The sequence below is a fragment of the Triplophysa dalaica genome, chromosome 18, assembly GCF_015846415.1.
Source record: "Triplophysa dalaica isolate WHDGS20190420 chromosome 18, ASM1584641v1, whole genome shotgun sequence".
Taxonomy (NCBI): Eukaryota; Metazoa; Chordata; class Actinopteri; order Cypriniformes; family Nemacheilidae; genus Triplophysa; species Triplophysa dalaica.
The window spans coordinates 3,607,441-3,634,791 of NC_079559.1; the positions used below are offsets into that span (position 1 = coordinate 3,607,441).

The window sequence follows — 27,351 nt, forward strand, 5'->3', positions numbered from 1 at the left end:
CTCTTTCACTCTGTGTGTGGGCCCTTCACGTCCTTCGCTGGGGGCAGAGGGGACACTGAGAGGGTTACAGACCCACCCTGATGCTCTTAACTCACAGGATGCTGATGACAGTGACCGTTATAATGAGGAAAAACAACACTGATGTGTTTTCCAGGAGCGAAGAGACGGCTGTTGTGACCTGGGGGTAGCATATGCAGAGATTTTAAAGCTGTTTAAAAATAATGTGAGCTGTCAATATTTTGAGGCCATCGTAGGTGTGGATTAAAACGTTCCAAAAAGTTATGCTTGATTGAAAATGCATGATTGTTTTGCAGTCTTTTATTAAAACGTAATATGCCTTAACAAGTGTGCAGCCGACACCATCTATGGACAACTGGTTATTTTTCATCAATAACCTAGTCTGGTCGTGGCAGGTAAAGCAGTCTTTACAAAACGTTGCCAATAGTGAACACAGAATCCTCAACATCTCCCAGATCCTCAACTATCAGTCCTGACGTGACTCCATTTGAGCGTGAAACACCCATCCTTTCGTAAACTGATCAATTCCCAATGCAACCAAATCAAACCATGTCTTCTTTCAATCAAAACCAAAGTTCGTCAAGAATATGACGAAATAAACAAACTAACAGAATGGTTCAAACACGTTTGGCCACAAAATAAACTTTAGTGAATGTTGTGCGATGACAGAATAAGGAAACAGGCACAAAAGGAAATAAAATTTAAATAAAAGAAGTTACAACTGACTGACAGGTGCAGTTATGATTCAAGTTAAAGGAGAAGAGCACATTCAAAATGATAATTCTGTCATCATTCATTCAGAACACAAAAGAAGATATTTTGAAGAATGTTGTTAATTGGTCACAAAAGAAGTGAATGTTCCGTTATCAACATTTTTCAAAATATCTTCTTTTGTGTTCTGCGGAAGAAAGAAAGTCATACAGGATTGAAATGAGTAAATGATGACAAAATTGTCTAATTTTGTATGTGAACTGCTCCTTTCAGGCCATACATCTAACAATATACAGATTTAAAAAAAATGATATTTCTACAATTGATTACATGACAATAAATGATAACACCCTATTAACATTACAGTAAACAAAAGTCATATTATTTTTACAATTCTTTCTCCCAACCAATACTTACAGACTGCTAGACCAGTCAAAGCATTCAGTTCCATTAAGAACAAAACACATTTCACATGATTGCATGCTTTATAAAAACATATTAAAGTACAGTACAAACGTTACAAAAGTGAGTCCCTTTGTTGCAAACATTTTAAGCAAAAAATTTCCCATCAGACAAATACCTTTGAACATCGACTAGGAGGTATACAACCAATGGATAAAACCAGAAATAAATAAAACTAATCAAATGCTTGAAATGCCTGACGGTCAAAAAGAAAACATCAATAATCTCCACCAATCTGATTCAGTTATCCAGAAGGGCAGCAGTCTCTTCATCTGAATTTGAGGAATGCTGAGAGGATTTGGCGTATGTCATAAACTGTACAGATATCTGAAATTAAGGGTTAAGGCAAAAAGTTGAAATGGGTTTTGACAAAAATGAGGTCACATAAATTCATTGACAAGCTACACACAAATTGTCGTTTGGCAACTTACCATGCCTTGTTGAAAAACTGTATGTGGGCAACTAAGGAGCTCCACAAGGTTCAACATTAAGAATACTGACCATAACATCAGGTGTTGTGACCTTTGACAGCAATAAAATCAATAGATCAATGCATGCAATTTAGCACCAACGGTTACATCAGGGTTCAAGAATTTGACAGACACCCTAAACTGACAAATTGTATAAACTGTAATGTAACATGGTAATGTTATTTTTAAACCCTGCTTTTAACACCGGGTAAAGAAACATGTATGGCGTTTAATCAGACCCAAATCTCACACACGTGATTTTAGTGCGCAGGACAGTTCTAAGAGTGTAAATACACACTCTTGAGAGCGCATTTATTCTCCACGTGCAAAAACGTAGCAGAGGCGCACCAATTCTCTCTATGCTCGTACAGTTGACTTCTGAGACTTTGGAGGCGGGACAATGGCTGACTTCTCCGATCCTTTGATTGGTCACTTTTAACATGGACTCACCTACATGCAGTCACCTTCAGATTGCCTGTTTTACCTAGTGACTAGTGTATTACTTTGCATTAGGTTTAGTTTAGTGTTTAATATTTTAACAAGTGCAATTTTATTTTATTACATCTGTTCACAAAAAATATGCTATATAATATAGTTAAACACGCATTTCATGTATGACCTATTTAAAAAAATACTACTATAATAGAATTAAATGTCTCCTGTAGTCATTGAATAAGTTTAGTTATACTGTCAAATATTTATGCCCTTAGCTTTGATTTAAATATCTGTAACCCATTTTAAAAACTGAAAAAAGTATCGTGTTAAGCCAAATGATGACTTTCTGTACAAGACTGCAGGTGAGTGCATGTTAAAAGTGACCAATCAAAGGATTCTCCCGCCTCCAAAGTCTCAGAAGTCAACTCGACGAGCGAGCAAGTGTTGAGCAGTGACGATTGCATAGAGAAAATTGCCCGCATGCTATTCAATGCCTCTGCTCGCGGACTGCGTTCTTGCACAGGGAGCAGAAATGCACTCTCGTGAGGGTTTGTTAACACTCGTGGAACTGTTCTGCGTACTAAAATCACACACGCATTTTGTTTCATGTGCGCAAGTTTTGGGTCAGAATAAACTCCATACAAATATTGCACTTCTCCTTTTAAGGAGACGCTTAAAAAAACTGCATTTGTACAACGTGCATTGCAATGCAGACAACCACTGCTTAAATCAATAAATTTAAGCACTTTATACACTCTTACAAACTTTCACATGTTTTACCCATCATTGAATCATTTCACATTTTTCTGTGGCCGCAGATCACTGTGTTGGAAATAAATCATCCTCTCATAACATCTCAGTGCTTAAAAGGATATTATAAGGTCAAGTGACAGCGTCCCCAGGCTGCCGATGAGCCAGGGGAGGTGGTGCACGATGTAACTGGTCTCTCCCTGACCCCGGGCCGGGTTCTTCAGCAGGACACTTATGCCATATGTAGTGTTTCCCAGAATCACCAGCGCGAACAAGAAAAACGACACGCCCTCTGTCGACTTCCTTCGTAACTGCAGACAGTGAGAGATGTTTAGTTTAACACTAAGTTGCAACAAATGTACAACGTTAAAATGTGTAGATGTAGAAGCGAGACTTCTGAAACTTCCCAGAACTCTAGGAGTATCAAAGTAGAGGGAACGACTACGATACAGTAAGAGGTAACAACATTATGATACGACAAATGTCTGATAGCAATAAAGAACAATATACAGGGGGAAAAAAGTTTTGACTTAATGAGAGTAAAGAATATAATTGTACTTTTAATTTGACTTTCTATTGGTTGTGACAACCTGAAATATGTTTTTAAAAGGTTTGTAAGGACTTACATTGGTGTAAATCTGTGGCAGTCTGGAGCACAGATACAGTACTGATGACAAAGAGCCAATAGTGAAGCCTATAATTTCCTTTGTTGAAAAAGGCTGAAATATATTGTCAAAATATTCAATATTAAACCAGTGAAAAACTAATAAAATCACAAATAAATTAAATGCAACTCAATGTTAAAAGCAAAGAACATTATGATCCACACAACAGCATTTGCACAAGCGTAAATACAATCTGTAAATATGTAAATTCAACAATATACAACCCTGTACAATGTCTCTTATATGTTATCATTCCTATTTCCTGTACAATAGTCTTTATTTCATCTATGCATTTTTTTAAAATCTTTTTACACTGTAAATTGTGTTGAATGTGTGAACTAGAAAATTTCCTGTGTGTGCAAGGCCACTTAGCAATGAAGCTCTTCTGATTCTGATTCATTATTGTTAAAACAGCAAACTCCAGTTACCTGTACTGAACTATTTCTGTCCTCTACGGCCAGCAACGCTCGCCCCTTGAACCCCATGGGCATCTGATCGTCTACAGCTGAATGAGAAAAGCTGAGGATGGAAGAGGAGATTCCCAGAAGACACAAAACACTGACAGTATTCAGCAGCGCACCATCTCTGCCTGCAGGAAAAAAGCACTTCCATGAATTTGAGTTTCAGGCATCAGCACATTCGCATAACACTATGCTGATGGAACGCTCAGGGTTCAAAAGGAATATGAGGCACAATGTACAGTATGAGTTTATTTTTAGTATGAGGCATTTGAAGCGTGAGTGCAAATAGAAAATGGCAAGAATTTTCTGGAAATACGTTCGAGTACGGCTTAAGGCGAACGATTATATATACTTGTGGCTTTTATCATGTAGTATAGAAGTAACGGTGTGAGTAAAAAGTTCAACCAGATATGTTAACTCGTTTATTGTTGTCATTCCAAACCTGCATGACTTTCTTATGCGGATCACAAAAGCAGATTTTTTAAAGAATGGTAACCAAACAACTCTGGCCCCATGACTTTTCTCAAAATATCTTCTTTTGTGTTCCACAGAAGAAAGAGTCAAACAGGTTTTAAATAACACGAGGGAGGATAAACAATATGACCTATTACCCTGCTGTTTAACCTTATGTTGGATGCTGCATTGTCTTCACAAGTACAGATAAGGGAATATCTCAGAGAAATCCTATTTCCAGAACTCGTGAACTCGATCTAAATTTTGGCTTTCTAGGATCTATCATTTCTGACACAGTCGTGGTCTTTCAGATGTGTTATGAGATCTGATGTCCAACTCACTCCTTCCTCCTTTGTTCTTTAGTTTGTAGTACAAGTACAACGACAGCATTAGCAAGTCTGCCAAGACGTAGTATATAGCGGTGTACGTCTAAAGGAGAGACAAGAAAAAAGACAGGAGTGACATTGGCGATTTGACAGAATAACTCATTGATGGTTTCAAATAACCCCTCAGGAACTACAGGAAAATCAAGGAAATCGTTCAATCTGGCAATATGTATAAAAGCAGAAACCCTTCGAATCGCTCTTTACCTGCAGTGGAAGCTGATCGGCCAAAAACGATCCCACCAGATTGCACGAGTCCCCCGCCAGCCACAATAAAAGAAACCAAATGGACAAAGCGCTGTCCATATTCCCCGTCTTGCAGGAACTGTAGTATTGCCTATAAAATGACAGCAGATGTAAGGTGTATATCAATTCTTCACACAACATCCCAACCGCATCTTAAAAGATGAAACATTGATGTATTTTGCCATGTTACAATTCAGATCTCCGGCTCTGCTACATTGTGTCTCTGATGATGTAAAAACAACAGCATAAAGGAAACAGTTATGTTACTTTGTAATGTTACAGTCACTTACGGTAAGGAGGACACCATGAAGCAGACTATAGACAGCAGGCCGAGAATAACACTGGCCATGTCTCTGCCGTCCTGAGCACATTCACCCAGCCCGTCCCAAACCCACACGGACCCGTTCGGGCACAGAGAGCTGAAGTTCGCATCCTTACTGAGCTTAAACACGCCATCAGACATCTCTGGATATATGGAAGAAACGATTTAAACATCAGCTCAAACACTACATCTTGATGTCTTGTGTATTTTTCTTTAAATCTTGTTCATTCTCTCCTTTGCTCATTGCAAATAATGATGTAAGTTTACAGCCAACCGTAACTAGTAAGATTAATATATAATACATAAATACGTCGACCACATTACCTGTAGAGTGGATCTTCAGCCGGTCTAGACAACAGTACACGGTTTTGTCGATTTTTGTCCGCAGTTTCCTAAGCGCAGACAGATGAAAACAACCAAGTCGTCAAAACAGCAAGATAATCGTTGAGCCCTCTGATTGGACGGTTGAGGAACAACAAAACAACGAGCACATCGTTGAGCGCTCTGATTGGACGATGTCATTCGGTTCGTTTGGGGTTCACATAAACGGAAGCATGTTGACCAATCTCGCAGTATTCAGCATTTTTAAAGACTGACGTAGAGTTCTGCCATATAAAAACTTCACATATTTAGCAATTATTGCTCATAAAATGACAAGAAAATATTCTATTGTTGATTAAGAAACAGCTTTTCCTCTCTTTTTCTGTAATCAGACTCTAAATACTTTATATTTCTTTGATATGATGTGTATGTTTCTCTTTGTATTCACTACATGGCATTAATAAAAGAGTGGTGGAAAATAGTAAACACATTAATAAAACACATGCAAAGAATGTGAAAACTAAATAATACATGTCTTTTTACTTTTTTTATTTTATAATATTAGACGGATAACAGAAAGCTATGGTCTTTGCACAAATACCAATAAATGGCAAAATATGATGTAAACGAAATCTCAGGTGTCAAGGAACCGAGTGACTTTATACAAAATATTTAATGACATTAACCAACAATACAGGAAATTAATTTGTCACATCAGTCTGTCAAAGGACTCAAATGTAGCACTGACACATCTTCAACACATTCTAGTCGGTTGTAAATCGGTGTTATGCTTTCTTATCATTTTTCATAAAAATAAGAAAAGTGAAACCAAATTTACCATAGAGTAAGAGTGGAGTACAAGTAATTAAGTTAACTACAGTGTCATTTAAAATGCACAAAACTCCAGATCCTCAAGTTATCAGCATTCTGTTTTGAAAGAGAAGCACTGGAAAATATTAAATATACAAAAGTTTTCCTTACCTTCAGAATTACTTCCTCACCTCCAGAACACCACAGCTCAAGTTGTCGTGACTGTTAGATCAGCTGATCTTCTCATCTGACTCCGAAATGACTATTCAGCAAAAACATGACGTCTAGACACGTGTGACATAAGCAAGTCAATTCTTCAGAGTCACCACACAATCGAAACGAAGAGGTATTAAAGGCCAAAGTCCCTTGAGTCAAGTCTTCCCTTAGCGGTCATATTTGCAACGCCTTCAGACATACGAGACCAAGTCTTACTTACTTAAATGGGGAAAGCCGTTAAATCATAAAAAACGATGGCTAAGGTAAAAAGGAAACAACTTATGTTCGATCAAATATTAAAGATGATTTCTAAAGTACAATAAAATTAGACCTTTAAGCTCAAACTGCGCAAAAAAACACCTTTCGCCAGGTTGTTCTCTCCGACCTCCCCCGTCATCGTTGGTGATTGATGATTGGTTCTTTTTGCTGGAAGGTGGGACTTCCTTTCCTGAGCGTTGTACATTTCTCCAACCAATAGAGACAGAGCGCAACGCGTCACAATCTTAAAACCACGCCCACCGGGGGAAACAATCTCACCTTCTCCATTGACTTTTCATTGATTGTCTGCTTAAAGTCTGGCTTTTACGGTTCAAGTTCTGTTTTTTTGTCACGTATCAGTTTTTAGATATTGTTCTGTTTTTTGTTTTTGAAGGAGGCAGCTTCCCGCTGTAGAAAGTCAATGGCGTGGGCGTGGCCTAAATGCGCTCTGTCTCTATTTAGTGAGTGAATTGCCGAGTCTTGAAAATGAGCCAATTATACCAGATTTATCAATTAAGTGTGTCAAATTTCGTTTAATTAGACTTTTTTGTTTGTGATTTCATTTATGAAATGTGATTTTTAAAAATCTTTAGATTTCTAATTCTTAATATAAATCGTGAATAAAGAACAAATAATCCAATGTTACATGAACATTAGTATAACAGCATTACTACAAATAATTTACTCAATACTTCAACCAGTTAAATGTAACACTGGCACTGCTTTTTATGCATTGTTTGAATACATAAACCTTCACTTTTAAATAACATTAGTCAATGTCTTTCAAATATGATTTGCTTTTGCTACATTTGATAGCTCAAATTATGTTTGAATTGTAAATTGTATTTGGTTGAGAAAAACAACAACACTTATTGAAAGCATGTTTGCGCAGGTCGCACAGATATCCATTTAATATATTTGGAGTAAAGGGTCTGTGATTAATATCCGACACCACAATGCAGTGGTGAATGTTTTATTAAAAATAATCAAACTTAGGAAGTGACTTAAATTAGTAGGAACAAAACTTAAAAACACATGCAAAGGCCGCAAGTGGGTCATATATGATCAACTTTATCATACAACAGAAAGGAGAGGATGAGTTTCTCATTTATAAAGTATCATTCACAATAGATTTACAAATATAACAACAGCTTGTTTAAAAGAAAAAGCATGTTAAATCAGACAAAAACAAGACCTATTTAAATCTGTACAAGTGTCTTTATTGACACCCAGTGATTTCCCCCGGGATGTGAAAAATCTTGTCGATGACAACTTTACCACCCACAATGCAAGTTTCCGAATTCTTACAGTATATACAATGGATGAGAATAAAGTAATTATCCGAAAACCGTCAGATCCAGCAGTATCTGATCCTTCACAGACCAGGTCATGAGGAAGACTAAATGTATTTCTTCTCAGAAGCCAAATCTCCCAGTTTCCAAATTTTCTTCATATTACTTGACATGCATCAAATTCTCAGCATCTCCTTTTAAGCGTTTGCGTTTCGGTTGTATGAAGTCGTCAGAGTCAGAGTCCTCCGCACCCTCCTTGTCGTCATCGGCTCGCGGCTCCTCTGTAACTACCAGGAACGTTTGGTCGGGAAAAATCTCTAGCAGCTTTTCTTCAAAATACATACTGATGGCTTTTCCGGCTTCTGCCACTTCAGAGTCGGCCTAAAAGCGGAAGGAAAGGGGAAAGATTGTGGAAATGTGAGGAAAGATGAGAGAGGAATGCAGGTCCAGGCGAACAGGGAGGGATGAAGAGGTGAAAGGAGAAGATATAACAGAATGGGTTAAAACTCCATCTGGGCACTTTGGGCAGCAGCGCAGCCCATCTGTGTGGTGCACGAAACATCTTACCTGAACATTACTCTGTTTGTCCTCATCATAAACCTGGATTATTCGAGACATCTAAAAAGACCAATGAAAGCACAAAAAAAAATACAAAAGAAATGGGGGAAGAAAGATTTTACACCATCAACGAAGTGAGGTGATAACCTCACCTGTATATAAAAATGTCCAAGGAGCACAATGTTGTGTTTGCTCATAATACATGCCTTTTAGTTATAGGCATAAGCAAACAGACTCTCTATCATTGGGAAAAGAAAACTACTAAAAGTCCTGATTTGCCAATAATGCGGTCAAAAATGATATTAAAAAGGCCCTAATAATAAAGTGCTTCTTTGACATGAATACCATCATAGGCATTAACAAGTCTTCTGAAGACAATAAAATGTCTATCACATTTTAGAGTTTTATCAATCTTCAGAAAGAAATAAAAGTTTCGCCGCTAAACCATCATAGTACCATTTAAATTTTTTTTTTTTTTTTTACACGATAGATGTTATTTGGGATGACTGCAGCCATCTAAAACAAATGCCAAATGCTCTTCATTGGTCCATAACACTGATCAAATCTTAAAATCTACAGTAAAGTCCTCAGGTATTGATGCTAAAGTGTCTGCATCAGCACATTGTGGCCACTATGGAGAATCAAAAGAACCATCTGATGTGGTTTAAAGCGGATATGAGGTACGGTTGAACAAAATAGGAAACAACAAAGGGCCCAGATGCACAACCCAATGCGTTGGTAAAAGAACAAAACTATTTCTATAAATTTCCTGCGAATATTTTGCGAACACAATTTGAATCCACTACGAAAAAGTGCAACTTTCAAACCTAAATTGAATGTAGGCATTTGGTGAACGAAAGCAAAACTGACATTCACATCATGCATTATTCCTTTTTAAATAAATCAAAATTTACAGAATCCGTCATACTCCGTGTGCAATGTTTAAATACAGATCCATTTCATTCCGTTCAAAACCTCACAGTGCGTTAGTCTTTAAACACAAATTTAACATCTAAAACAAATCACTGATCAATGTTTTCAGCTGCACTGAAACCATTGCTGAAGTAGTTAGTATTGACTTATCATGGTGAAAAAGTGTGAACACGTGCATTCTTGCTGTGTTGCTTTGGTGTATATATTCTTGAAAACCCTTCTCATGCAAAGAACATCACACCCCCAACCCAGGTGAAAGACATACCCCAGACTCACCTCGTTGTATTTGGCACAATTGCTAAAAACCAGACGCACGTCAGACACAAACTCTTTGGGGCACTTGTAATGCAGAGGATGCTTCCGCTGTAGTTTCAGCTTCACCAGGGTTAAGTCCATTGGTTGCTTAATGATTTTATAGTAATTGGGTACCTGGAGGAAAAAAGAGGCTTCAGAATTAAATGTTGTTTACGAGACGTTGAATTTGTTCACATAAACGGGACCTGCTCAACTAGAGGTCATTTATAGGTGCCTTGGAATATTTTTGAAACATCGAGTAAAAAACGCAAAAATATCGAAAGGAAAGAATAAACAGTTACTGTAGAAAGGACACAAGAGCCAAGTAAGGGCATATGTAAAACAAATCTCAATGAGATTCACGTTCATGAATCTTTTATTTCGCATCAGCCCAATGCATTATTGCATTCGCTCAATGATGTAATTACACAGCAATCACATTGCAGTCATGACAAACCCCCCCCGGCTCAATATGCATTTAAAAAATGTATGAATACATTCGCCGCAGTTGAACATCTGAGCGATGTTGCAGTTCTAATCTTTTTTTGATGGGATACCATTAACATTCAGCAATTAAAAATGACAGACGAGAGATGATCCGATTAAACAAGAGAGAAACAGCCTTGGCTTTTAAGAGCGCGCCATCATAAATGACTACATTCATGAGAAATGAGGAAACTATGGGGACACTGGAGACTCACCGTTGGAGAAACAGGCTCCTGAAACTCCACGCTGAGCTCATGACAGAACACAAACAACAGCATACGCTCACACCGCTACAAAACAGATTTAGAAGAGAGAAGAAACATAACATCATCACATCTCATAACATAAAAAACAAAATAATCTTTTGGGAAAAAGGTAACGTAACAGATCATATAAATAAATGTGATCGGAAATCATGCGATCCTACTTCACGTGGTTATACATTGTGAAAACTGACTGTATTTTGCCTTTTTATATAGCAAGCTTTGTGTCTTAAAAACGTGGTTCCTAACAAGTTGCTAAATGTGACATGCTCGTATTTAGGCTTCAAACATAAAATGTCATGCTAATTTGTTAAGATTATCTTCATAGACAAAATGTTTAAATATGATAAACCTTTTTTTTATGATCTTCCAAGTCAATGGGAAAAATGCACAGGAACGAAGAACGAGGTAACCAACGTGGGACTAACTTCTTGTTTGGAATACAAAAATATGTCATCCCTGTGGTACTCTATCTTTTATTGTGCAATGTGCATAGTGTCGCTAAAAATTTCCTGTTTAAGCAATGTTACTAAATATCATGGTACGAAGCTCAGCAACTTTGGTGTTTCTCAGTCTGACTCACCCGTTGGTCTTCTGGGCTCATCGCTGTTTCACTCTTGTCTTTCTTACTGGGTGGGCAGTCGTCACAGTTGTACTCGATCTCTGGGTTTGTAAGACTTCTACAGAACGTGCACATCCAGTCTCCACTACAGCACAGAAAAATATATTTTAAAGAACATTTGAAACCAAAAATCATTGACGTTCAAAGTATGGACATAAAACCACTGATTCCTTTAAAAAATCTTCTTTCTCTTCCACAGAAGAAAGAGTCATACACGGGTTTTGAATGACATCACGGTTATATACCTGGGAGAAGATTTGAGAGTCGGAATGTGGCAGTTGATATGGAAGACTTTCGGACAGCGATCGCAGCACAGCAGCTCTCCTCCATTCTGACACACCGCACACCAGTCCTCATTCGGGTCATCTTCCTTACTGACGCCCGTATGACTGTTAGCGGTGGTCGCGCTGCCCCGCTGGGAAGACGAAGGCCTCGCCTGACCTCCGTTCGACTGTGTTCTCCCATTGGTCAGAGCCGTGTGGGAGCCGGGGTTCGTGCACAAGGAGACCTGTTCACTCTGTGGTTCCGATTTGACGTTCTCACCCAGCGTCCTTAACACGTCCTGGACTGAACCAGTGGATACGGACGCAAGAATGGGGAGCGGTGAAGTCACGCCACCTTCTGGACTGCTCATCTGGTTTGAGGAAGAAGAATAAACAGATGACATTGAGAAACATTAAAATACACAACAGATGTTCTTAACTTCAAAGAAACTGGATATTCAGATGGGATTGCGAAAGATCTGTTCTTTTGTTTCGTCAATATATCATGTGAAACGCTGCTGCGAATTAAACAATTTGCATGTTAATATCAAGAAAATATGTTTTCTTAATTCATCATTACTCTGAGACAAAGGTTCTCAATCTTTTAGACTCCATGCCCCCCCCCCCATTGTTTTCAAAAATATTCAAAGGGCCCACTCACAAAAACTCATAATTTAGAGTTTAACGTTAATATTGGTTTATAGTATTTTTTTTGTATCTCAATGCCGGTTTTACGACTTTAAATTATAAGTCATTCAAAGCCCCCATGAAGTCAGCTGGGAACCCCCTTTGTGGGCCCTGGCCCCCCTGTTGAGAACCACTGGTCTAAGAGATCTTGCCAATTATGGATAAGCTTTGCATAACTACTACAAATATTTACATGGTTTTTATTTTGTTTAGTTTAATGACTTTCAACTTTGAATATCATCATTTAAAAACATCTTGTTTTTATTTTAAATTTACATTTATTCATTTGGCAGACGCTTTTATCCAAAACGACTTACAGTTGAGGATAACAACAAGCGATTCGTCTAAAAGAGGCAATCTACACGAGAAGTGCCAGCAATACAAAATATTTTCTCCATCACAGTGCAAACCCTGTGGAAACACCAAAATATAAATAAAAACAAAGCAGTAAAATACCATGCAAGCACTCCGTCCACCATCTTTGCTTCGTTCTGTTTTGACATTTGTTCCAGAGTGGCAACTCTCTTCCTCCGCTCCTGGTTCCTGTTTGACCTTTACTTGCTCCACGGCCGTGTTCCCCGTGCCAGGTCTGCCAGCTGACCCACAACTACAACACGCACACCATTACTATCTTTTGTGCAATGTCTCACCAATATTTGATAACACAGTATAATACATTGTCAAATATTATTCCATGTTCAAGCCAGTCAAAAAATTTCCCAAACATTGCGGTTAAGGTTTGTCCTAAAACCCCAAGTAAAAAACGACTGCGATTAATTCAGTCTTTGAACGGAATACATCCCATTATCTCCCCTTGAATAGACCTACCCAAATGTACCTTAGATTATCAATAAGACTTAAAAATGACATTACTCTGCAAAAATGCATTTGATTCTGACCTGCCCCGACTGCCCGTGCTCGATGTGCTGGATGGACGAGCTGGAGTGTGAGAATTAGATAAACCTAAAGAAACAGAGCAAAACATAGAGACTATTAAAACCATTGTAAATTAAAACTCATTCTTGTTATATCGCTATTCTTTAAGAATAAAGGCTGAAATACCTGATGATCCTGGAGAATGTGTCGAAGGTCCTGGTGATGGATTTAAAGTGTTGATGGGGCCAGTGGGAGGATATGAGCTAGCAGATATATATCGACTGAGGAGGTTGTCCAGCATACTCGAACCGGCATCTTCAAGCTGGGAATAAAAAAAGGAATGAGGTCATTTGGAGAAAACTTGCTTCTAAATCACATTCACTACTTTTGCTTGGATTCATATTACTGTTATTAATATTAAAGATGTGGGGGTAACTAACTTCCCGCTTGGATTGTCTTTGTTATGTTGCTTTTATATTTATATGCTATTAATATATATATATATATAATAGCAGATTCAAGCGCTGAAATAAGTTTTGTTTAGTTAACTTAGCTGCCTTAAACATTATTACATTAAAGACCTTGATTACATTTAGACCCAAAAGTTATTATTTCTAGTGCATATATTACATTTAGGACCAAACTGAATTACATCTGGCTGCTTTATTACATCTACAACCAAACTTAATTATGTCTAGTTACTTTATTACATTTACATCCAATTACATTCAGACCTCGTGATTATATCCTGTGGGGAATTTGAACTCGTAACCGTTGGGTTTCTAGCACACATCTTTATCCACTAAGCCTGACCACAGCATCTCAGCATGAGTTAAGTTACCTGGATGGGAGGAATGTCGGGCAGGCAGGGCAGGTTTTCAGGGTTGGTGACCGATGGTATGAGCTCTATGGGGGCTATGACAGGGCTGGTGGGTCCTCGGTGAACGTGGGCATTGGCCATACTGGCACTGGTGGGACTGGTGGGGTTGGCAGCGCTAACATTGTGCAGTGATGTCACAGGGAAGGGCCCCGCGTGCCCTGGGTTTGAATGCTACGAGCAAACAAGAGGTAAAGAACAGGAAAAGGTGTTTAATTCCCTTATTAATCTTGTTTGTTTAGATGTAAAAAGGACTAAATGAATAAGCAACTTCAAGTTTAGTGTGTCTTTATCTTATTTCAACGAAAATACATAAAAAACAAAAAAAACACTACTTCCGCATAATTGTATTGATGGACAAAGACAAAACACATGGGTCAGAGTGAAAGGTAAAGAGAGAATTGTTTTGCTCTGATTTTCCCTGACTGGCTGTTGAGTTACCATGTGACCTAAAAAACGATATTTAAAAAATGTCACTTGGTGCATGTTGTCATGTGACCAGCAGGCTTTTTTGTACTGACCTGTCTCTGGAGTTGCATCATGGGATACGGCTGGCCGTTGAGTCTGGGCTGCCCTGAAGGCATGCGGTTCTGTCCTGACACCAAGCGTAGGTGATGAGGTGGATACATGTGGGCGGTGCCATTAATTCCGCCCCTCTGGATGGCCTGCATACTGATGAGCCTCGGGGGCTGAGAGAGAGAGAGAGAGAGAGAGAGGGGGGGATTTATAACAGCCTGGTTCTTAAACACACATCCCGATAAAATGTTCCATCTAACACATAAATAGATGTCAATGCCCCAACCAATTAACCAGTCCAGATGTTTAAAATTTGAACTCGCCCGAAATAAAGTGTTTAGCAGGGCCATATTGATCTTTGACCTACCGGCTGCTGTATCATCTGCGATGGTCCTCCCTGTCTGGGATGCTGGGACATCTGCGAGGCGATGCGCATCTGCTGCTGTATTTGTTGCTGATGTTGTTGTTGTTGTTGCTGCAGCTGTTGTTGTTGCTGTTGCTGCTGATGTTGTTGCTGCTGATGTTGTTGCTGCTGCTGATGTTGTTGTTGCTGCTGCTGCTGTTGCTGCTGCTGAAGTTGTTGTTTCTGAGCCATTGCAGTTTGCTGCATGTGTTGCAGCCGCAGCTGGGCGAGGTTGATCTGACCCGAGTGCTTTCCGGGATGGTTGTGACTGGGCGAGATCTGTTGACCGACCATCATGTTGGGTGGAGCAGCGTTATGTGGCACTTTTTCAATAACAAGATTGCCTAAGAGAAAAAGACGAGGGCGTTATAGCGGGACTCAGAAAAACGAGCAAAGGATCATGCTTCTTGATAATTTGGTCTTGGTGTCCTTCTATGTGTAGTGAAAAATAGTTTCAGCTGATAGTTAAGTCAATACCAAGGTTGACCACATTCTTGGCCCAGAAGGTGGGGTCGCAGAAGAAGCGGACAGCTCCATTGGTCTGAGGTACTGCATCCACACGGGCCTTCATGATGAAACGAAGCTGATACGTTATCTACAGCAGTGACAGGAAGAAAAAAAAAAGGTAAGGATACAAACAAAAGAGTTCACTAATTTGAAAGACCATAAGGTATGTTTTAGAGCAAGTGATGTCTGGAACAGAATAATTATAGGACGTTATATGCAACATTAACAGGATGGTACTGTTATAGGATGCCTATTTTCCAAAAAAAAAAAAAGCCTTGAAACAACCCAACCAGCTCAACACTTTTCAACAAGACCTTAAGATCCTTTAAATAACGTCTTTAAATTTTGAGTCGTCTATTATTTATAAAAGCATTCTAAACACAGAATTGAAAAAAAATTACGATTACAAATTGTCCGTGAGTAAATAAGTCATTGAAAAATTATAAAATGTTTTGTTCGAGTAATTAAATGGATCCTGTGCTTCTGAAACCTTGAATCGCCATATTTTGTGATTTTCATTTTTGCAACAAATCATTATTATTAGTCACCTTTTATGTTTTAACTGGGTTTTGCAAGCATTTAATCATTAAAAAGTCTTTGTCAGCTCTGACAACACAGCGTTAAGTCATTTACAAAGTACAGTTTTTTTTCTTTTTCCTGAAAAACAGCAAATTTGGACATCCAAGGATCTGGAAGGACAGCCACGAAATACAAATATAAAGCAGTTTGGAAGTGGAATCAGTGCCTCATGGGACTGCCTGTGTTATGCTGAGCTCGTCTGCTGCAGTTTCTGTTTCCATGGAAACAGCAATTTTACTCATAAGCGAATGAGAAATGTCTTATCAGAGTAATGGGTGTGAAATCACACTGACATGTGGCTTGTACAGAAGCATATGGGTCAATGACGTGACATGTATTTTTTGTGTCCAAATTCATTATTTTCCTAAAAAGAATTTGAATAAATACATGTCATATATCAAATGGATCTACAATATGTCCTTTATAAGAAACCCTTTTCATTTTATTGAAATTCAATAGATTTTTTGAGTTTTGGTGTTTGAAAGACCAAAAATGTCAGGTGGTGCGACCGTCCAAACATACAAACAGAGAACAAAATTGAGAAATAAATGTTAATTTTCTCAATAAAATTCTTAATAAAATATTTTGGCATGATTTTATGTTAAATTTCTTATATATGAGGGGAAAAATACTCAGTGCTAAATACATTAAATGTATATTATTTTAAATTAATATATGGTCGCACCACCTGACATTTTTTGGGTGGTAAAATCAGAAATCTTGTTTAATAATGAATTAATGCTCCCTAAAATGCTGTAAAACCAATATAAATCAACACAATACATTTTTTTGGACATAAAAATACATTTTCAAACTGTTTTGCTTAAAATATTTGTTTTTCTTCTTGAAAATCTTATTTGTCATTGACCCATATACCGTTGCTTTAACCTCAGAGGTCATGGACGGGTAATATTTTAATTACGGGTAAGATTTTTGCTTTCCATTACCCATTTGATTGGCACTACAGATACAAAATATGAACAAGATAGGCTTTGTGTTGAGGCTGACCAGTCTCTTGCTGTAGAGCAGGGCTGTGCTGCTTCCATTGCTGATGGCCCAGTTGGTGAAGTTGAGAACGTGGATGATCTGCTGGGCCAGAATACTGATGTCCCGCTGCTGGCTGAGCAGCTTTATGCTTCTCTCTTTGGTCACACTCTTCATACAGAGAATAAAGAAGAAGAACAGAAGCAAATTAGGTTTTTCATAATGATGACACGCATGTTATCAAACTCAAAATCCCACCCAAACAAACTCAGTAAAGTGTCACATGAGCACGAGATATCTTGTGTTGCACGCGGTCAAACTGTTTAGATATGCATATACTAGGCTAGTAAACCGAAGTTTACTTTAGGCATCACCACAGACTGTGACATCACAGGCAGGGGTGGATTCATCACTGATGTGACTCAAGCTCAAAGGTGTGAACCGAGGCTAAATTGGGGTCGTAACTGGTGTGAGAACTGGTGTGTTGTCTGTTGCTTTCCCCGTTCAGAGACGGCTTTTTCATTTTCAAGTTTGACTTCTCAAACCTCACAGTCAAATTCTTGACATCGCTGACTTTGAAGTCAACCTTTTGCAGATACATCAAAAAGTGTTTGCCCGGAGTGATTCAGCTTTCTGTCTCCCTTCATTAATTTGTAAATTAATGCCTTTAATCTTTACCCGACAGTTTTGCTTCAATTCACACGATCAGTATCACTTCCCCCACAGCCATTTACAAGATCTATGATGTGCGTGATAAAGTTCACACGACGTGTGGGCTAAGATGACCCTGTCTACACCAGGTTTTATCATCCGTCTCCATCTTAAGCCAGGACAAATTGGCGAAACAATGTTAACACCTGGTATGAATGTCAAGGGCAGACGAGATGGAGGTGACAGGTGATAGGATAAATCATAACGGATTAGTGGTATGCGGTCACATCCGTCGAAGATTGCCTCTGAATACAGTTTGAGTGACCCAATGGCTTCCTACAAAACATTTCTCTTCTTCAAAAATACTATCAATTCTACTCAAATATTTACAAACTGCTTTGCGGTTTATTTTGCAGTAATGACTAGCAAAATGTGACTATTATGTCAATGAAGTTTGATTGGTTTTTTCATTGTATGCATACGTACCTCTAACTGCTGCAGCAGAGACTTGCCCTTCTTGTTGATTTCATTGATCAGAGTAAATACTGCTATCTTTATTTCATGTTCAACCTTCTTGTGCGTCTCGGCAACTTCTTTGATTCTGTGTGACAAACAGAGAACGCAGACATTTACATATGCTCAGTAAGTTGTGAAAAAACAATGCGAGATCTGCTCCAACATGCCCGGATGATGTTTACAAGCAGAGATTTAAACGGATACTTTAAAATTAAAATTCTGTCATGATTTATTCACCTTCGAGTTGTTCCAAATCTGTATAAATGTCTTTGTTCTGATGAACACAGAGAAAGTAAGTTGGAAAAATGCTTATAACCACACAGATTTTGCCCCCGATTGACTACCATTGGAGGAAAAAATACAATGGTAGTCAAAAGTGGGCAAATGGGGGGCAAAATCTGTATGGTTATAAGTATTCTTCCAAATATCTTTCTCTGTGTTCATCAGAACAAAGACATTTATACAGATTTGGAACAACTCGAAGGTGAGTAAATGATGACATAATTTTCATTTTTGGTTGAAGTATCCCTTTAAGAAGTCATGTTCACATTCAAAGGAAATGAGTCAAAAGTCAGTTTAATGTCATGTGAGTTCACCCTATGTTAAAGTAAGGTATGTTAAAGTTAGGTATTTTCAAGCAGTACGATTTCCCAAGCAATCGTACAAATTTCCGCGCCCAAACCATGGAGTCAGAAGAAGAGATTAATTTTGTTGTGGAAGCAATGGCTTGCGAAAGAATACAAAAGAAAGAAAAGGACATTACAATTAAATTTGGTTGAAGAGCAGAGAACAACATGGACTTTCTGTTCTACAAAAACAACTTGAGGTAATAACGTATCTGTTCGTGCATGTTTTGATGTTCTAACGAAAGATATCTGATCAATCATCGCATATCACGCAAGTTTGTGCAAATAGTAACTCCTGATTGGTCGATTTCACATAGCTGATTTATATAGCTGATGCTAAAGATGAAAGGGTTACCATACCTGCTCTGCAACTCAGACATAGAGAACTCCACAAAATGTCTCTTTTCCAGCAACTTGGACATGAACGTTTCAATGATGCCTTTTTGGTTCTCGAAGGCTTCCTCTAGAAACTGGTACCTGCACATCAAAATTGAGAATTTAAAAAATCATCACACAACTGTTCAAACTAAACAAACATAAATTAATTTTTGAAGAAACTATTCTTTTAATTTTCTCTTTTGTTTCATTTGTTTTGCATGACAGCTCTTACAGACTTGACTAAATGAGTTTTGGCTAACCTGTGCTCTTTATGCTCCAGCAGCTGACAGTCTCTGCAGGTCAAAGTGTCACACGTCTCGCAGAAGAGTTTAAGGGCCTCTTGTTTGTGCACCGGACAGAAGACGGGCCGTTGACCTGACGTCCCGACCGACTCTACACAATACACACAACCACCATGTGAAATTCATCCTTTCCTTCATGTTCCTCCCCCCTTTTGATTCTCTCAGCGTATGACTGCCATATGTTTTCAAGCAGCCTCTTGCATTAATGAAAACAGTCGAATGAGCAAACTCTGCCTGTTGCCATAGCAACTGCACTACGACTCGGCCTGCCAAAATGTGCAAAACGGATACTCCATCCCGTCACTGAAACACCCAAACTACAGCAGGCCTGCCAGACCCAAGAGTTAATCATTTACAATAACAAAATCGACCGTATCGTAACCGCCTTGCAAATGTGAGCAATTCAAATGAAAATTTGTTAGTTGTAAACCAAACCGCTTTTATAGCACGTACCAGAAGACACTTCTTCTTTTTTACGTATTTTATGGTCCTTGGTGAACTTGACTCGTTGATGCGCTTCGATGCAGGTCTTACAAAGCCACTCGCCACATTCCACGCAGAATCCGACAGCGCTGGCGTCATCCTCACAACTGGTGCAGACCTGTCACAGAGAAAATTTATGACAACGTCTCTTTAAAATTGTGTTCTGAGAATTGAGTTATTGGCCCAATATCAAAACAACGCAGTGAATGCAAGCCAGCAGATAAAACCAATATATAACTTTAGAGTGTGAAGCTTAGAATTGATTTATTTTCTTCGATTTGATTTAAAAGCGTTTTTCATAACGATTCAATTTAATTGTATTCAGTAACGTTTTTAATGCATTTCTAAGGCACTTTACTAAATTAGATTTTCAAGATCAATACAGTTGGAATTTTAATTGATTCCTTGAGAAAATTTACATTCATGCATTTGTCAGACTGTTTTATCCAAAGTGACTCATGGTGAAATGACTCTTTACATTTATTCAGTATGTGCGTTTACTGGGAATCAAACCCATGATGACTTATGATTTGTAGATGAAGCTGATGCCAACCTGTGTTGAGTTCTCTGTTGAAGTGCTTGTGGCTTCTGAAGTATCCTTGACAAAGTAATTATCAACCATGTCGGTCTGTTTGTACTCCTGATGACACACTGTACATCGCATGACGTTCACTGGAAAATGCAAACACATGATTCAATACATTGGTAATGCAGTTTAAATTTCACTTTTTACCCAAAACGGCCCATTCATAAGGTTGGGATTTTCCCAGTAGTAATAAACACCATGTTTTTATAAATTATTTCATAACCTGGCGTGGTCACATATTTGCTTTTTCGATCTTGCCGGAAACAAAAGCCACTGCGAAATTTTTGTAATTTCACAGTCTGCCAAAGGTCATATTTGGTGAACTCTCGCCTGCAAATTAGTCTCACGTGACGACATGTGACCACACCACGGTGTGACCTTTTCAGTTGGAGGAAACGTTCTAATAATCAAATTTTGCACGATACAGCTTTAAAATAACAACAACAGTGCAAAATCCAACAGTTTTTTATTAACAGCATTTTTGCTTACATGCAAGGCTCTGCACAATGACTTCTGTAAATCTAGTGTGGCCACAGTATAACCTTAAGAATGACAGCTAATAAAAGAAAATAAACAACCAGAGAATAAAAACAACAAACGGCAAGATTTTGAAACCTGGCCAATTCCACAGACAAAATCATCCTACTGGACGTTATAACTGAGGGCAAAGGTGACCTGAAATACAGAAACTAAGAATGAATTGTTATGCCTTAAAAAAACTAAAAAGGACATTGGTCAATTAATAATTGATGAGGTTTAACATGACATTATTGCAAACGACTACAACAACAGTCCGTTCTTTGGGTGCATCACATATATTTCGCCATAAAAATGAACCGGTTGCAATCCGGATTAAATTTCCTCTCAATCCGCTTATTAAAGGGGTCATATGGCGCCAATACGTGTTTTGTCTGTCTTTGGTGTGTTATAAGTTGCCCATGCATGAAACACCTCACCTAACCACACCCCCACAAATCTACATCAGTTCATAGAATGATTTGACTAAGAACGCCAAAATGTATACGCAAGTAAGGTGAGCGTACCGTTAGTACAATTGCTTTGGAACCTGATGTTCCAAATATGATAATAGGCTTTACATTTCCGTCACACGCTTGCAGTTTCCGACCAATCACTATGAACTGGTTAACTGGCCAATCATAGCCCACCTCACTTTTCAGAGCGATGAGCTTTTTATAAAAATTTCAGTTTAAGAGAGGCGGGGATACAAACATGCACGGTATGTGGAAACAAGCTCGTTTTAACCTTAAATCGTGTATATACACATCTCATTACACCAAGAAAAAAAAACGATAATATTTGTTTCAGCCCTGTCATATAACCCCTTTAAATCAAATACTGTGATTGGATAGGCCCCTCCTCCATTTGTCAACCCTCCCCCACATCAAATTCCTGACAACCCATCAATCCCCGCCTCCCTCCCCCGCATAACATAGTGCAGCTCCAACCATTTCAGCCCGTTTGCACCGAATCATACTGCTTTCAGCTGGTTTTCTTCTAAGCCCCAGGTGCAAACCATGATGACGACTGGCTGCCAGGCGCAGCTGGAGAATCACACTGCACTGAAAACCACTGCATGTTACTCTCGACTGATATTAACTGGAGCCAGTAATGCAACTGCATTGACACATGCGCTCCATAACACGTCACACACAATCCTGTAAAGCAGTCAAAATGACTGTTATTATTAAAGATGACTGTTATGAACCACAGTCTTGCACATCAAACATTCATTTCAATGATTTGTAACAGGTCCTTAAAAACACTAGACATTCAACAAGTGAACAAAACAAGTTTTTGTGTGATTCAATCTTGCAGGTGAAAATAAATACATTTGATTAAAAAAAAATTCTATCTTTGGAGGTTACCACCTCTGTTAACTTTGTTTAAATTATTGCCCAGTTTCCAACTTGTTTACCACTTAATTTCATCATATTGTGTAATTTTGTGCAATGCAACTGAAAAACATAGCAATTTACTTGCAGAGGAAGTAATAACCTTTCTCTCATTTAAGGAGAAATATGAAGCACTATGGTGCCTAACAATGGTTTAAGATGTCGACCATTTATCGCTTCTTTTCGAAGGAGATAACATTTTACAAAGCGCGTTTTGTAGAGCAGTTTGTCCGTTAATGGCTACTGTTGGACACCGTTGGGTAAGTTACTCTGAAAAAGTAATTAATTACTAGTTACTCATTACATATTCAATAGTGTAATTAGATTACTGTCCAAATTACTCTGTCCAAAAAGTATTTAGTTACTCCTTACTAATTACTTTCTATATCCTACATCTACCTTGATTAGTTAAGTGATTCAAGCATAGACATGAAACGGCTCTTTTAATTCATTCAAATAAATAATATTATTAACTGACCAAAGTATTACAAATGTGAGAAATACACATTAAAGCACAGATTTTAAAGTAAGACTTTGAATTTTGATGTCAATTACACTATTACACACGCATATATTTCACAAAGTATTTAGTTTGATTACATCAAAAGTAACTATAATTAAATTACAGAAAACATATGAGTAATCCCTTACTTCACTTTTTCAAGGGAAAAGTAATTAAATTACAGTAACTAATTACTTAGTTACTAGTTACACCCAACACTGCTGTTGGAACAACATGACGAAACTCCATTCAAGGGTGTATGTAAATAGAAACAGCTCATTCTAAAGTATCAAAACCATAACGCTTCATTATGTACTTTGTATACCTCTGAAGACATAGTTATGTATATTATATTGCATCTCTGTCATTAGATAGATCCCCCAAAAAAATCACACACAGCATCTTTAAGGCATTTTCATATTGCATGCCACTTTTTCTTCAATTTCAAAAAGCAAGTACAAAATATTTATAAATTCATAAGCAAAACCTTTTATGCTCTCAATTTAATGCAGGAAAAGAATGTGCTTGTAAAACATTCGCATGTCTGCATCCAGCAGATGTGTTTATCCAGAGCAACAATGCTGCATTGTATATGTTTTACAAGAAGATGCGTTTTATTGGGAATGGATCTTGTGATGCCTATCCTCCTTGCATGAGTTAGAGGAATATTTCAGCCATTTATCAGTGCTCATCTCATATAAGTAACAGTAAAACATCATTTAATGACTAACTTTTTTTATATTAATATAACAACAACAACAAAAAGGTATAAAGTATTTCAGCAAAACCAAACAAAGCAAGAACTCACAGGATCTCAATTCACTGAGGCTGGGACTAATGCTGCTTTCACATGCTCGCTGAATAATTTATGGAACGGAGTTGTAATGTTACTAAATCCGCAGGTTACTTTCGGGTTGAAGTGAGAATTATCCAATTTCTGAGAGCACGTGACGTTAGCAAAATTCTCCAGGTCTGTGAGATGAACTTTCCACTTTGACGGATATTTGACAGCAAATACTCTGCAACACCGGAATATTGATTTGATGACATTAGGTTAGAAGAGAAAAAGAGATTACGAAACAGTAAAGAAACTTTATTATTTAGTGCATTCGTTTTATGGTCTTTTAAAGGGATACTTCACCCAAAAATGAATATTCTGTCGTCGTTTTTTCACCTTCGAGAAATGTATTGGAACTACTCGAAGGTGAAAAAACGACGACAGAATTTACATTTTTGGGTGAAGTATCCCTTTAAGTATCAGCATTAAAAGTAACTGAGCTTTGAAGACATCAAACACTGAATTATTCTTGTTATTTAAGAAATGCTATTATTGAAAAATGCTAACTTTTAAGTAATCGCAATTTAATGCTATAACTAACAAAGCAGGTCAATCCACCAAAATTGAAACGTCTCATTTCACTCCCACTGCACCAACAATGACACAAAACAGACTGTCAGCATGTTGTGTTACAACACTCCATCAGGCCCGTGTTTGGATCCCGCCGTGCATCATAAATACAAAGCGATAGCCATAGTGTCCTGCAGAAAGCACTGTCTCTAATCTTACCAAACAACATTTGGGGATTAAGCACGACACAGAAAGCACTGTCAAAGCCATTGTGTACATCCAGAAAAACACAGACGTCACAGATCCCGACCACTAGACTGTTATTCCTAAACTGATTAGATATCTGGTGACTTAGATGGTGCCAAAAAAGCAGGACCACCTGTCTGATGAAAGATGACCATGTTCACCTGCCTAAACAGGATCACTGTTGAAGTGTGTGCCCTTACTAGAAAGCATCTGGTAGGGCTAGTGTGCTTGTTTAATAAGCAAGAGCCCTTAAAAATAAATTCGAGTGACAGCTATCACATAACCTGGTGTGAGTGAATTCATCTATATACAGAGAGAACCAGTGTTTGCTAGACTTGATATGCTTTCATAAGTCATACAGCTGTAAAAGCGACCCAAAAAACTACATATATAGAGAACAACAACGTCACACTTTTGTAACTGCAGGTTCACATTAATGCCTCCAGCAGACGCTTTTATCCCCCAAAATAACTGACAGTGCATTCACGTTACGTATTTGATCCGTATGAGTTGCTCGAACCCCAGACTTTGCGTTGCTAGCTTGGCTTGCATGGTCTGCACATGCACTAGTCTTGACCATAACCGAATCAATGGCTAACGTTCACTAAAGAGAAGCGTTTCAATTCCTTATTTACACTTACCAATATGAGTGTCCTGCCCGTGAGGCCCCTGGACCGGCACCGTGATCTTGCGCTCCGGCTGCGGGATGCATTTTAAGCAGAAGGAGTGCAGACATGGAAGCAGTTTGGGTTCACAGTCGCGGTTCTGGAGACTCTGTTTACATACAACGCACGTATCCAGGAGGTTTAACGGGGCGGCAGGGGTCGAGGATGATGAGGACGATGATGGTGGAGGTGGAGGAGGAGGAGGAGGCGACATCTCAGTGTTGAGAGCGGGTGACGCGCTGGTGTTGTCCGAGGAGGACGACTGCGGCGGCGGCTCGCTGCTCTCAACATTTTGGGTCCCGTCCGAAGCTCCGCCGCCGTCGCTGGATGTCGTCGGCGCTTGGGAAGCTGTCTCTGGTGATTTAACACCGTCTCCTTCGTCCTTCGTGTCCGCGTCGATTAAAATGACTGTGTCCTGGTCCTTCGCGCCGCCGTCAGCTTTATCTTCTCCTCCCGAAGCCCCTACCTCCATGTTAGCGGAGCTCTCTGTACAATCATGGCCTTTGTTGTCCGCCATCTTTGCAACTCTTTGAACCGCTTGACGCTCGACGCGCTCAGAAAATTCCACGGCTCTGACGTCATCCCGTCGCATTCTCGTTCGTCACCGCACACAAAAACACAAACACACTCACAGACACACATATATATGTATATATAAAGTTTATTATTGTAGTTTTGTAATATTTATTTTTATATTACATACAGGTAGGTCTATAAATATTGGGACAGAGACTTTTATTTTAGATGTGTACTAAATTGCATTGGAGTTAAAGTTATATAAGAGATGTTGTCTTGAAGTGCACACACATAGCTTTATTAAGAGTGTATTCACATCCAGATTAGATTAAATATGTAGTTACCCCCCTTTTTCAAGGGACCAAAAGTAATTGAACAGTTAAATCAAAAGCTGTTTTATTCAGGTATGGGCTTTTATCATTTCTTCATAAGTTTAGCATGTGAAAGATCTGGAGTTGATTCTTTGTGTGATGCATTTGCAAGCTGTTGCTGTGAACCCACATCATGCGGTTCAGGGAGATCTCCATGCAAGTTAAACAGACCATAGTAGATTTCAAAAACACAACAAATCCAACGATTTTGGAGAGTGTTCCTTATTTGTATGGACGTCGTGAAGGGATTTTTCTTTATCTTGTTGAAGATAATGCGATCATCCACCCCGTTATCTTATATGGAAATCGGTGTGGGGTGTGTAACTAGTTGCTAAGTAATTAGTTACTGTAATTTAATTACTTTTCATCTTTAAAAGTAAAGTAATGGATTACTTTTATTTTTCTGTAATTTAATTACAAGTACTTCTGATGTAATTGAGCTAAATACTGTGTAATATATATAGGACGATGGTGGAAATTTCATCAAAACTATAAATCTAACGTTAAAACATATGGCTTAATGTACCCTTCTCACATTTGTAATAGTTCGGTCAGTTAATAAGAATACGTTATGAAGTTTAGCATATTATTTATTTGAATGAATTAATAGAGCCGTTTTTGTGTTTATCCTTGAATCACAACTAATCAAAGTTGAGGTTGGATATAGAAAGTAATTAGTAATAATTAATTAAGTACTTTTTGGATAAAGTACTTTACACAGTAATCTAATTACCTTATTAAATATGTAATCAGTAACTAGTAATCCATTTCTTTTTCAGAGTACTTTACCCAACACTGATGGAACATCATCAGTTTTTCTCAGAATGTATTGTTGATTTGGCCACTCTTAATGTTCCTGGGATCTTTCTGATGGATTTGTGTTTTGTCGCACAGGCTAACTCGCTAAAAAGGCAACCCTTTATTCGGAAGGGTCAGAAAACGAGTGGCAAGCCCTTATCCCCAGGACTGCCGAGTATACCCAGGGATTGGGAAATGCAAGCAGGGGCTTTGTTTCCAATTCCACTACAAGGCTTCTTAAGGAAGTGTGGATCCGAGGACAGGTCCAATGGTCAAAGAACTTTCCACTGTTGCTGAGAGAACCAGCCACTGGCTGTGGTTGAAACGGA

The 27,351-nt window shown here is 38.4% G+C and overlaps 2 protein-coding genes across 4 annotated transcripts; both read right to left on the reverse strand.

The window, feature by feature from the left end:
• Positions 1–69: 69 nt before the first annotated feature.
• Positions 70–7,126, reverse strand: slc66a1 (solute carrier family 66 member 1). 2 transcript variants are annotated; one of them, XM_056772573.1, is made up of 8 exons: positions 6,679–7,126; positions 5,701–5,768; positions 5,345–5,519; positions 5,016–5,145; positions 4,767–4,854; positions 3,940–4,100; positions 3,473–3,565; positions 70–3,157 (listed from the first exon to the last, which is right to left on the reverse strand). In XM_056772573.1, exons 3-8 carry the CDS (start codon positions 5,515–5,517, stop codon positions 2,960–2,962), a joined length of 843 nt encoding a protein of 280 aa, XP_056628551.1. In that variant the 5' UTR covers positions 5,518–5,519; positions 5,701–5,768; positions 6,679–7,126; the 3' UTR covers positions 70–2,959. The 2 variants fall into 2 exon arrangements, with proteins under 2 accessions (XP_056628551.1, XP_056628552.1); XM_056772574.1 differs by lacking the exon at positions 6,679–7,126 and having other exon boundaries at positions 5,701–6,650.
• An 812-nt stretch (positions 7,127–7,938) lies between these two features.
• Positions 7,939–25,883, reverse strand: trim33 (tripartite motif containing 33). Of its 2 annotated transcripts, XM_056729540.1 has the most exons (20): positions 25,314–25,883; positions 20,631–20,749; positions 20,048–20,195; positions 19,553–19,685; positions 19,275–19,391; positions 18,259–18,373; positions 17,146–17,292; positions 15,529–15,646; positions 15,016–15,395; positions 14,654–14,821; positions 14,097–14,306; positions 13,442–13,577; positions 13,279–13,342; positions 12,836–12,986; positions 11,675–12,063; positions 11,391–11,514; positions 10,760–10,834; positions 10,041–10,193; positions 8,841–8,891; positions 7,939–8,654 (listed from the first exon to the last, which is right to left on the reverse strand). In XM_056729540.1, exons 1-20 carry the CDS (start codon positions 25,852–25,854, stop codon positions 8,436–8,438), a joined length of 3,558 nt encoding a protein of 1,185 aa, XP_056585518.1. In that variant the 5' UTR covers positions 25,855–25,883; the 3' UTR covers positions 7,939–8,435. The 2 variants fall into 2 exon arrangements, with proteins under 2 accessions (XP_056585518.1, XP_056585519.1); XM_056729541.1 differs by lacking the exon at positions 8,841–8,891.
• Positions 25,884–27,351: the final 1,468 nt, after the last annotated feature.